Below are 12,923 nucleotides of genomic sequence, written 5' to 3' on the forward strand. Positions count from 1 at the left end.
GTGAGATCATGACCTGGGCAGGAAGTTGGATGCTCAACCTACTGAGCCACCCAGGTGCCCTGAAAATTTGCATCATTTTCAAATGAGTTGGTTTTCAGGAGTCTTGCAGAGTTCAAGAAAAGTCTGTCAGTGTAACTAGGAGAACCAGTTCTCCTTAATTATTAAAGAACCATACTTTTCTACCTTTTTTTCCTACCCATTGAACCAAGATACTTAATTGGGGTCAGCTAGGACTTTTATCCCATGTTTCATAGCTTTGGAAGTACGATTGTCACTGTTTGCTCTTAGGCAGCTGGGCAGGGAGTGTCAAGAGTTGAAGGACGGTGGGATAGAAGTAGTAAAGGGTTAAAATGGAGTCCAGGCCCCTCTCTGAAACCAGATGGCGATGTAAGGAAGCACACAGGCAGCTGTCACTAGAGGCTGGTTGGATTGGCTGTCGGATCCTGGGATGACGCCAGCCCCATCCACGGCTGTCGTGCTCCTACAGTTCTTACTGGACAGGCTTCACAATTTCTGGTCTTTCTGGATGAATACCACATGCATGACTGTGTTCAGTGGAACACACTCTTTTCTCCAGAACTTTACCATATGATTAGAGCATTTAGTGATGCCATCTATAGTAATGGCTCAAGCCTAGATATCATATCTTAAGCCATATGTTTCTCTGGTCCCTGCTCAAGTGGTTTTAAAACCTCTTTAAAACATCTCACTACTTAGTCATTGCTCATGAAATTAGCAAAATCTTTTGAACACGTACCATGTGCAGGGGCCTGTATTGGATTCTGGGGATATATGGTGAGCATAAAAACAGATAAGGACTTACCCTCAGAGTTTAGATTGTTGGAGAGACAGACTTAAATACATAGAACAAATGTGAAATTGCAACTGTGACAAGGGCTAGGAGGGAGAGAGATACATAGGGCTGTGAGAACCTGGTAATAGAAATGGCCCTTGTCATGAGATCTGATGGATACACAAACTTCATAGGGCGGAGAAGTAGAGGAGAAGCATTTTATAGAAGGAGCATCCTGTGGAAACAACTCAGGATGAGAATGAGCATGGCAGGTATGGGAGGTTGAAAGGCCAGTGTGGCCAATATGCAGACTGAGGAAGAGGATGGTAGGAAACCAGGTTGGACAGGTAGGTAGGGGCCAGGCTGCACAGGCCCATATCAAGTCATTGTCTTCATCCTGCCAATAATGCAAAGCAGACTGTGTGCTGAAAGTAACACTGCTGCTTTTGGGTGGAGAATGGATCAGAAAAATGGACGGATGTGGGTAGACCAGCTGCAAAGCGTGTGGTCCAAATGGGTGGTGGTAGCTTGAATTAGGTGATGCTGGTGGAGATAAGAGAGGAACATGAATTCTAGAAACATTTTTAACAGGTAATATTGATGGAATTTGGTGATAGATTGGATATTGAGGGTGATGGAGAAGGAGGTGTAAAGGGGGACTCTTAGGTTGACCTCTAGATTACATGCTCTTGAAGGGAAGCACAGAATTGTCCAGGCAGTATACAGCAGTATTAATTGTGGTTGGAGTGTCATGAATCAGAAGATTCCCATTGAACCCTGGAGGGTTTGTCGGGGTGATAGAGGCTTCGGCCTTAGCAGACCCAGTGGAGTAAGTTACAAGAGGTAACTCAGCTGGGGTTGAAGAAGCCCCAGAGTTCTTTCCCATGCAGCCAGCCATTACTCCTGTGGGGCACATGTTTTTTGGTGTTTGTTTTTTCCCTTCAGCTTCCTTCTGCCTCTCTACAGCACTCTCTCAGGTTTTCCTTGGGAACTCTGTATGAATCTTGATTTAACTTGGTTTCAGGTGGGTCTGGCAGATACATTCACTGATTATTTTGTCCTGGTTTTCCTTCATTCCATGTAAGGGGCGGCATGTCCTATAAGGACACAGACTGGGCCAGCTACTGGGTTTGACTTCCACCTCCACATGTACTAGTTGGGTGTCTTCATCTACAAAATGGAGATAATAGTGGCTATAATAACACCACTTCAAGGGCTTGCTATGAGGATTACATGAGTTAATAAGTATAAAACCCTTTAACAATGCCTGATGCATACAACCCAAGAAATATTTGTCATTATTCACCTCTCAGGGCTGGTCTTTGAAGTATCCACTTTGGCATTTACAGATTGGACATTTATGATTTCTCTCTCTTTTTTAATGTTTATTATTTATTTTTGAGAGAGAGAGAGAGAGAGAGAGAAAATATGACTGGGGGAGGGGCAGAGAGAGGGAGACACAGAATCCAAAGCAGGCTCCAGGCTCTGAACTGTCAGCACAGAGCCCGACGTGAGGCTTGAACCCACAAACAGCAAGATTATGACCTAAGCTGAAGTTGGACGCTCAACTGAGCCACCCAGGTGCCCCTATGATTTCTACAGTCCACAAGTGACCCCTGAGTCATGATGTGTAGTAATTTGTAATGTTGAGAGGGAAGAAATTGTAGTTACTTACCCAGTTCTAAAGATCAAGTTGGACAGCCTTTAATCACTCATCTAATAAATTCTCCCATGAAGACAACACCTTATACACACTCAGGGTGCAGCATGAGCAGGAGTAGGATGTACATGTGGGAATTTCATCCTGTCCTATAACCAACCCACTTTAAGATCCATATACAGACATGGGTGCTCCTTGTACCCTTGTTGATAACTGCTTCTCCTCTCTTCCATTCGACTGTGTTCATTCTCCCAGAATCAACAAGCAACGGATGTTATTACTCTTTTCTCTTTCTCAAAAACATTGAGATAGAATCTCCATATTTGTCAGTCTTTTTCTGTGGAGTTCAGAAAACTATTGTAAAATACAGGAGTGAAGGAACTATAGGATGTAGCCAATGAGAATCCATTCTGTCTTTCCTGATGCCTCCCTACTACCCAAAGGGATAGGTTCCTAAATTAAAAGAAAAATTCAATTTTTTGAAAGGAGGTTTTTTTTTTTAAACGATTATTATTTTTTTAGTAATTTGCACACTGAACCTGGGGTTTGAACCCACAATCCCAAGATCAAAAGTCACATGCTTTTTGGACTCTGCCAGCCAGGCACCCTGGGACGGTTTTGTTTTTGTTTTTGTTTGTTTTGTTTTTTTCTGATTCTCTTTGTATACCCTGATTTTTTGGAGTCCTCTAGGCTCTTTCTCCTCTGAAGACTGGTGTGTGTGTGTTTTGATTTGGGAATGGGTATTTGATGGTAGTGATTGTGGTACTTATTTTTTCCTGAATTATTTGTAAGAATTGGATAGTGTATATTTATAATTATTTTGAAGTATGAACCAAAGAAGGATTAGATATTAGTGATGTTTGTCTACAGTGTGCCTCCTTAAATTCCACTGCTCAAGTGTTTCTATAGGTTTTTATTCTCAAGTTCAGCAGTTTAGTCTACTTTCAGTAGAATCAGCAGTTGAGAAGGTTTTACTTTTTGTACAGTATGCCTGAGCAGTCCATTCCTTGGATGTGGTATTCTTTTAAGGAAGCCATTAGTTTTCTCTCTTGGTCTTGTAATGGGTTCAAAGTACTTCATATTGCAGAAGATAAGACACAAAATGACCAGACCTAAGTCATTATGGGCTTTTATTTTTTATTTTATTTATTTATTTTTGAGAGAGAGAGAAAGTGTGAGGACAGGCAGAGAGAGAGAGAGAGAGAGAGAGAGAGAGAGAGAGAGAGAATCCCAAGCAGATTCTACACTGTCAGCAGAGCCCAGTGGGGCTCGAACCCATAAACCGAGAGATCATGACCTGAGCCTAAGTCAGACACTTAATCAGCCGAGCCATCCAGGTGCCCCCGTCATTGTGGGCTTTTAGAAAACAAATCCTATTAATAGAAAAATGCCATTTCTTTTTCCTTTGCTTCACATATTCCTGTATCCTCGCTGTCTTACAGAATTAGGACCAACTTGGGTGTTGCTAATTGCAGGAGTTTCTGATCCATAAAAAAAAGAATTGAGAGGCCTCCTGAGTAGATTCAGTGTAGTTTAATGTAGGAAGAAGGACTGAGAGAGAAGTAGAAATTATTCTTACCTGTGACAGAATCTTGAATAATTGCCCCTCTCATGTAGGATATTTGAATTCTTTGTTTATTCCTTAAAGGAAAGGACGAGAGAACGAAAGAAAAGGAAATCAAGAAGCACAGATACTGCTATGTCCAACAATTACAGCTCTCATTTACTGAACATGTGTGCCAGGTGTTGGTACACATTTTTCTTCAGGCCTCATATTAGGTAGTATTGTTTCCCTTTACATTGGAACAAACCAAAACTCAGGTTAAATGTCATGCCCAAGGTCACGTCTGTAGGTAGCAGAGCAGGGTTTGAACTGTGGCCACATCTGTATCCTTATTGTAGTGCAGGCACCGAGAGAAGTTTGGAGAAACAAGGGGGAAAACAAAAATTATTCGTACAATGCTGTATTAATAATACAGCTTTCTGCTGTAAAAAAAGGTACATTTCATTCCCACCTAATATGTGGGTGCAAATACATTTTCCCCTTCAGATTTTCTATTTTAGTGGAGAAAACAAGTGTATTAAATGTCCATTTTAGAGCATGGAGCGACTTTGAGGAAATAAAATGTCTGTGTTTTGTCTTTTTAGCATTTTGGTGCCAAATGCGATTGAGAGAAATTGTGTTTTGGAACCTTTAGGGATGTTGGCTCTTGGAATTTGCCCTTCTGGCTGGATGAAATTAAGCTGAGAATAACAACTTCAGTTTTTGACTCCAGGCCCTCGCAAACAGTGAAGGGTTGATGTGAAGCATTTTGGTATATATAAGCATTCCGGCCTGATGAGAGCTTGGTTGTGGGATCACCCTCCACACGCCCCTGTTCTTTTCAAGATCAGCGATTTTCTGGCAGGACCCATTTTCTGCCTTTCCTGAGGTGCCCTGGGTCGATCACACATTTGAGAAGATGGGCACCTTAAATATGAACTTGGTAAGAAACTAGAGAATTTACTTTTTGAGAATTAATGGAATGAAAACAAGCAGGCTGCTTTTCAGCCTCTCAGCAGATTCTCAGGAGTGTTAGCTGACTTTAGCTTTCACATGCTTTTGTCCTGTATGTCCTGTATGGTGAAGTGCAGTTCTCTTAAGGGAGTTTTTCTAATTTGTCCGAATCAGTTTTGTAATAGGAGACTAGTTTCCTACTGGAGGCAGTGGATATTACAGCTGTTCTCCCTTTTGTAGGAGGAAACTGGAGACCATGTTTGTTAGAAGCAGTACTCAGCAGTGAAGAATGTAGGCTCTGGAGCTTGTTGGGGGTTGGGCTGTATCCTTGCTTAGTGACTTACTTCCTATAAAAGGAAATTTCCTGAACCTCTTTAAGCCACAGTTTCATCTTTAAATGGAGGTAATACTAGTGCTCATACCTCTGTATGAGGATTAATGAGATACTAATGAAGAGCACTTACCTGGCACATAATAGAAGCTTAATAAATGTTGGTTATTATCGTTATAGTCAATGTGTGCAGTTGACATAAAATGATTAGCACTTCCATTTCCCCAGGCATTTGATGGGGAGGAGGTGGGTTCACCCCAGGAAGTTGGGGGAGCAGAGAACAGTTGTTTAGGGAAAGTGAGTTTTCGGCAAGACAGAATCCTAAAAGGTGTCTCTGATTGTTTTGTTTATGGAATGTAAAGAAAGAATTCGACCATTTCAGGAATTGATGTAGGTAGTTTTAAGTAGTGTAAATTCTTTATCATCGGAAGATGCTACTTTTGGAGACAAAACAATAGGGTAGCCCTCTCCAAGCTGGCTGCAGTGTTTGAACTGAATTCCAGGCACTAGTCAAGATGATCACTAGTTTTCTAACAGGTGATTGAATTTAATGAATCGTTTTGCTCTGTCCTCAGAGAAAGATGATAGACCTGTCAAAAATAATAGTGCTTTCATTTAGTTCTGTGCCAATAACAGACGATGAAAACTCCATGAGAATTTCTAAATTACCAAAACACTCGTAGCATTTACATATGCAATATAGTCCCTCTTGCACAACATAGAGCAATGCATCAGAATCATCTGAGGAACTTTTTGCACAACCAAAGGCCCAGTTGCATCCCCTGCACTCTGATTTTTTACACTCATGGTGAGGCCTGAGCACCTAAAGAGGTAACAAGATCCACAGGTGATGGAACACTCCCCACATCTAAGAAGCACTGCCTCAGAAGGACTTGATTTATTAGCATCTTCTGGGATGTAAACTGTGGGCATCTCTAAAATACATCACACTCAGCGTGGTGTATTTTCTGAAACAGCTCTTTCTCTGAAACAGCTGTGACTTTCTTCTTTAGCCTTAAGATAGGCTGTCTTGCTTCTTCCTGCCTCGGCTGTTCCCCAAGTTTCTTGTAATGCTTATTTCAACCTGAATTAACAATTTTAGAAAACTCCTACCACCCAGAGCCTTATGCCAAAAAACAAAACAAATTCCAGTTTTCTTTGTTGACAAAGTTGGTTGTGTCTTATAGAATTTTCCACAGTCAAGATTTGACTTGTTGCATCCCCATGGTGTCATTTAACATGTTTCTCCTGTCCCAGTGTTTCTTATAAATTGGTAGATTGACATAGAAAGTCAAGCTGATTGAAGTTAGATATTTTGGCAAGAATACTTAATAGATGGCGTGGTAGATTGCTTTAGGAGACTCACCAGGCCTCTCTTGTTGTTATGTTAACAGCCACTTATGACTGTTGCTTTGTTCCATTCATTAAGGATTGCTAATTATGTTTGAATACCCAATAAACAGTGAACCCAACATGAAGGCATTTGGAGATATTTTCATTGAGAAACAGTGACATAAAACCTGGCTTTGATTCCTTATCAGAAGTGATTATATCCCATGGCAGTGCCTTGTGGTTTTAGGTTATTTATTTATTTTATTATTTATTAATAAATAAATAATTGGAGCGCCTGGGTGGCTCAGTCGGTTGAGCATCCCACTTCTGCTTAGGTCATGATCTCGTGGTCTGTGAGTTGAAGCCCCGTGTCGGGCTCTGTGCTGACAGCTCAGAGCCTGGAGTCTGCTTCAGATTCTGTGTCTCCCTCTCTCTCTGCCCATCCCCAGCTTGTGCTGTCTCAAAAATAAATGTTTAAGAAAAGTTTAAAGGGGCACCTGGGTGGCTCAGTCCGTTGAGCGTCCGACTTCAGCTCGGGTCATGATCTCACCTTTCGTAGGTTCGAGTTCCGCATCTGGCTCTGTGCTGACAGTTCAGAGCCTGGAGCCTGCTTCTGATTCTGTGTCTTGCTCTCTCTCTGCCTCTCCCCCACTCATGCTCTGTCTCTCTCTGTCTCGAAAATAAAGATAAACATTAAAAAAAATCAAAAAGTTAAAAAAATAATTTATTATTTATAGGTTATTATCAATCTATTTTTTAAGTTTATTCATTTTGAGAGAGAGCATGAGCAGGGGAGGGGTGTGTGTGTGTATGTGTGTGTGTGTGTGTGTGTGTGTGTGTGTAGACGGGGGCGAGTGGGGGGGTGGGTAGGGAGAGGAAAAGAGAGAGATAGAGACCCAAGCAGGCTCTGCAGGGTCAGTGCAGAGCCTGACAATGGGGCTCAAACTCACAAAACTGCGGGATCATGACAACTGAAATCAAGAGTCAGATGCTTAACCAACTGAGTCACCCAGGTGCCGTGGTTTTAGGTAATTTAGAATGTTCCCATCTGCCTTTACTGGGTCTTGGTATGCTACAGAGTAGATGGGTCGAGTACTGACTTGATACATTCATATTTTCCTATTCTTCAAACCCTTTACATATATCTATTATCTCTCAAGAACACACAGTCATCTTTTGTTTTCGATCCTTGATTCTCACTGGAGGAAGAGAGGAGCCATGTTGTGAAATGTCTTCCATTCCCTCTCTGACTCTGTGTTTGAGCTGCCTTACTTTCTGTGTAACAGTTGTTCCTTTAGGTAGGGAGTGCTCATCCCTGCCCCTCCACTGGGGGCAACTAATAGTTGTCAATCCTAAATAGGTTAGTGCACTGGACTAATTTGCTGGAATTTTCTGTCTTTTTGTTAAAAATACATTTTTAAAAAGTAACTAGCTTGTCAAAAAATTCCTGAGGGTATGTGACATTTTAGTGTGTATTCTGAAAACATGGCTTTATGTTACTCATTTTGAGCCCTTAAACAAAGAAAAATATTACCCTTTGCTCTTCTCTTTTAGGAAATTCACACAAACGAGAAGGAAGTAACAGAGAAGGAAGTCACTCTTCACTTGTTGCCAGGTAACGGTCATTTAGCATCAGACCTCATGTGCCACTCAAAGCCAGTGATAAATTATGTCATCCCTAGTATTGCTTTATATAAACTCCTTTGTTTTCATCCAGAAGGCATATAACAGGAATGAGTTGGACAAAAATATCAAGGTCTTTAGTTCAATCACTACATATTAGGTCTGAGTATTATAACATCTGCCAAGAATTTTTGTTTCCCCCTCCCCACAAGTTGATGAAAATCAACCTGGCAAATTCACCTCCTTCACAAGCAAATGAAGCCTTTTTTGCGTCACTGTACTTGGACACATCTAGGATTCTGGTCTTCGGTCAGGAAAATTCTGGTCCTCTCCAGAGCCCTACATCCCACTTCCCCGTGCAGCTGCCCTAGACAAGCACGGCTGCCCAGGCTCCCCCGGCAGCGTTGGTGGGTGGCCTCACCTGTGGTCTTCTGCATCTGAGCATAAGTGCCAGGCAGGCTGTGGTTTACTAACCTTGGGACTGCCAGGGCTTTGCTCTGAGGTCATCACTGAGGAGTCTGGATTGGTTGGACATTTTTGAGATGGAAGAGAGTGACTCTATACCTTCAGTCAAGCTTTAATCATTTCTGAATTCAGAAACGGAAACTACTTGGTGGTCTGTCCCCTTCCATATGTGGGGCTGTCCTGGGAACTGTGCATTAAGTTCTTCCATTTTCTTTTTTCTAATCCCAGTAGCCTTTTTTTTGTGAGTTTTTGTTTTTAGGTATATTTCCCCCCAAACAGTAGAGGCCTCATTCTGGTACTGTTTACCTTATTCCAGTTTATTGGGAGGATATGATTACACACAAGTTTCTGACTGATCCACCTTATTTGGTAAATATATTGGGGTCCTGAAACTTAAAAAAAAATGTCTAAGTTTCAAAGGTTTGTATGTTTTTTTGTTTATTTTTTTACAATAATGGCCTAAACCTTAATCCATATACCACATTTTCCTTCCTTTTCTTGGGTTATAGATTCTGATACTAACTTTCATTTTTAGCTCAGTGCTACGTGCATTCGCCCATCCCCTGGAGTACCTCAGGTCTCTTCTAGATGCTCAGCCTCCATTTCTTAGACCAGACCATGAGCTTTTCCAGCTCCCACCTCCCACGATTCGAGACTTTATCTGCACATGCAAGCTGGTGGCTGTGGCACAGCATGTGCCTTGCTGACAGACTAGCACATCGCTGGGTGTTGTGTTAGCTGCTGTGTGCCCATGTCTCATCTCCAGTGCGCGGCCACTGACTGACACAGCCTGCCTGGTCTCGGGGTACACTCACACTTAAAAGCTGTTTCACACTAGGAGTTGAAAAAGCACAGGAAGCTTTGCTCATATATTTTCCACCTTGAACCAGCTGAGGCGCTTTTTCTGGGACTGTTTTAAACCATAACGAGGCCCCAGCTTCATTGTTTTCTTCAAGCTCTGTGGTCTCAGTAGAGGCCGACCTAGTGACTGAGCCATCTTTTTGTATTTCCTTAGGAATTAACCCCTTGGGAGGTGGAAAAATATACCATAATATGTTTCCCTTGATTGTCTGAGTGTCTGAAAGCCTTCTTTATTTTCATGTTGCAAGTTAGACCAAGTGAATTTTGAGCCAAAAAGTAAATTTAAAGTCATTGAGGAGAATATCCAGAGGGAGATTCTGAGGGTCTGAGATGGTTGTCTGTTGAAGGGGAAGAAAATGCCTTTTCTTTTTTGTTCTAAAATATTTGCACTTGATTTTTTATTTCTTCCATATCCTTCTCCTTTTCCTGCTCTCACCCACATGTCCAGCCCTCATGAACTTCTCTTCCATGGAGCAGAGAATGCTTACCTATCCCTAAATCCTAATCTTTCTGACTATAAAGAGAAGAACTCTCTATCTGCAGGAAATACAGCTTCTCATGCAGGCGGGGTGCGTGCAGATAGAGCAGGAAAGGCGACACACTGAGAGGAAATACTCTCAACTAAGAAAGAGAGGAAACCATTTTTTTCCCACAAACCTCTGACCTCCCTTTTCCTCCCATCCTTCTCTGTGGAGCCAGAATGAATGCGATCAAGCTGCACCTCTGTGTCTGAGGAAGCCACCTGCGAGCCCTTTGGCCAGGGAGGCACCCGCCATCTTTCAGTGATTGCAGAGTGAGAGATGGCCCACTCTCACCGCAAAGTGGGCTTGAGCTCTACGTTCCAGAGCCTTTCTGATTTCATTCATTTAGGGTCATTTTCATTCATTCATTTTCATTCATTTCTATACCACACCTACCTGCTTTGGGCCCAAGTAATAGGAACACTGAGGTCTGCACTTGCAAGTGTAGCTGAGATCATTTCCACCTATTGGACACTTTCCTGGTTCACAGTGAAAAGGTAGATAAATCCCCTGTGTGAAGGTATATCAGCCATTTTGCGTTCACTTATGAGTGGTCCCTGCTCTGCTTCATCTCCACACCTAAGGTTTGCCGCTCCCGCTGTGCTGGAAAGCGTAGAGTTCTGAAGGGCTGTAGTGTAGTGTGTGTTTGTCTTTCCCGGGAATGGAGCTGGGGAGGCTTTTACTGTTTGCATACTGTATGTTCCCTGAGGACTCTGAGGAGGGCTTGTTTGGTTTCGATCAGGTGAACAGCTGCTTTGTGAAGCCAGCACGGTGCTGAAGTATGTCCAAGAAGATTCCTGTCAGCGTGGGATCTATGGGAAACTTGTCTGCACGGACTTCAAGATTGCTTTCTTGGGCGATGATGACTCTGCATTGGATAATGATGTATGTATGAGCTGCGTTTGGCTCAGTTTGTGGGGAGCAATAAAATTGTGGCCCCATTGTCTTTTTTCCCAGCTCCTCAATTCCCCACCATGCTCACCACCCTCACAACGCACATGAAACACCAAGGACAGAGGTCCTCAACACCAGAATGCCGTCTGTCCTTTAGAACCTCTTTTCAGTTGTAGGGCCATTCTAAGTGCCCCAGGTCATGCTGGCTTGCATCTGACTTCATAGGTTGACACCATCAACTTTTTCTTACTTTCTTCTGTATTTCAGCACAGTATGTATCACTCATTGGAATCACTAATCTCCCCTAATACTAGTTCCCCGTGTTTTCTCTGTACTAAGCTGTCCCTCAAATTCAAGAACTGAGTTCGATTATGAAACTGATGCTTGCAGCACTTGAATTCGGGTTTCCTTTGCCCTGAGTAGCAGTGCCCTTGTAAGACCTGGAGAATGGGCAGTGGAGTGAAGGAGAGGCCTGCCCACGCCACTCGGAGAGCGCTGTACGTTGATGCAAACCCAGCTGTCCCAGCCCACCCTGGCTGTCTTGGAGTGTGGGCTTCTGTGCTGCTGTCTGCTCTAGTGGCTTGGCTCCTTGTCCTGTGCAAATAAAGACAGCATTCACAGATACTTGAATCTCCCAGCGTTTGCTTCCTAAACCTGGCTTCCCGTAGCTCTGTCACTCACCTGTTTGCATTTGTGAGGACTCTAACCTCCCAGAGTGATTGTGTGTGGCACGGCCGGTTAGCCTGGGAGCAGCCCAGGAATGGCATGTTGTGCCTGGCTTTGAAAACAAGGTGCTTACCAGCTTTCCTTGCACACTTCGTCATCTCTTACTCGGGGAATGTGCCTCCATCTCCCTGTTTGTTTTTTAGAGTGTACACTCTATTTTTCCTCAGTTTTATTGAGATATAAATAATAACATTGCATTAGTTTAAGGAGTATAACAGAATGATTTGATAGATGTATATCAATATATGTATATTTTGCACAATGATCACCAAAGTAGGTTTAGTTAACATCTGTCATTTCCTATAGTTACCAATTTGTTTTCCTTGTGATGAGAACTTTTAAAATTACTCTCTTAGAAACTTTCAAATATATAATACAGTATTATTAACTATAATCACCATGCTGTGCATTACATCCCACGATTTATCTCATAACTGGAAGTTAGTACCTTTGGACCACTCTCACCCATTCTTCCATCCCCTCTCTGGTTTTTTTAATGTGCAGTTGGAAATCGGTGATTTGCTCTGCCTTTAAATGTTTAATAGGGCACAGAAAAGAGTCACAGCTGTTTCCTTTTGAATCTTTTAGGAAACCCAATTTAAGAATAAGGTTATAGGAGAAAATGACATAACACTCCACTGTGTTGATCAGATTTATGGAGGTAAGTATCTTTTCCCCTGGGGTGTTGCCAGCCTTTGAAAGTATAGCTGATAATGACAATATTTTTATGGTCCTTTACAGTTTACTAAAATTTCTTTACATATTTATTTTGTTTAAATCAGTTCTATGGATGATAAAATTGAGATGTATAGTGGCTTGTTTGGGGTCACTTAGAGGGGGGAACTTGGACTTGAACTTGGAACCTATTCTGAGACTCCACAGTGCCATTAAGTGTTTGTTTATTTTGAGAGTGAGAGAGAACATGCATGCATGAGCCAGGAGGGGCAGAGAGAGAGGGAGAGAGAATCCTAAGCAGGTTCCACCCCCAGGGCGGAGCCTGACATGGGGCTTCATCTCACGATCGTGAGCTCACTACCTGAGCCGAAATCAGGAGTTGGATGCTTAACTGGCTGAGCCACCCAGGTGCCCAGACAGGGCCACTATATGCTAGATCACACTTGTGGCTGTCCATGTTAGCTGTGTAGGTTTTACTGTATACTAATGTTTTACTAATCTGAGAAAGACTTGTACTCCATGTCTTTTCTGCTAAGGGTCAAGCT

The 12,923-nt window shown here is 42.5% G+C and overlaps 1 protein-coding gene across 4 annotated transcripts in view; it reads left to right on the forward strand.

Annotated features, from left to right (window-relative positions):
• Window positions 1-12,923, forward strand: part of MTMR12 (myotubularin related protein 12) — a 66,663-nt gene that overhangs the window by 17,107 nt on the left and 36,633 nt on the right. For 3 of the 4 annotated variants that reach the window (XR_007145392.1, XM_047825604.1, XM_047825802.1), the window contains exons 2-4: window positions 8,168-8,228; window positions 10,826-10,968; window positions 12,292-12,364. Coding sequence is in view for 3 of the 4 variants with exons in the window: in XM_047825604.1 (XP_047681560.1) it covers window positions 8,168-8,228; window positions 10,826-10,968; window positions 12,292-12,364 (277 nt within the window). In the remaining variant the exon portion in view is untranslated. Of the gene's footprint in view, window positions 1-4,831; window positions 4,940-8,167; window positions 8,229-10,825; window positions 10,969-12,291; window positions 12,365-12,923 lie in introns of those variants that run through there. The other variant, XM_047825727.1, reaches the window with a different exon arrangement.

Source organism: Prionailurus viverrinus, chromosome A1, assembly GCF_022837055.1.
Source record: "Prionailurus viverrinus isolate Anna chromosome A1, UM_Priviv_1.0, whole genome shotgun sequence".
NCBI lineage: Eukaryota > Metazoa > Chordata > Mammalia > Carnivora > Felidae > Prionailurus > Prionailurus viverrinus.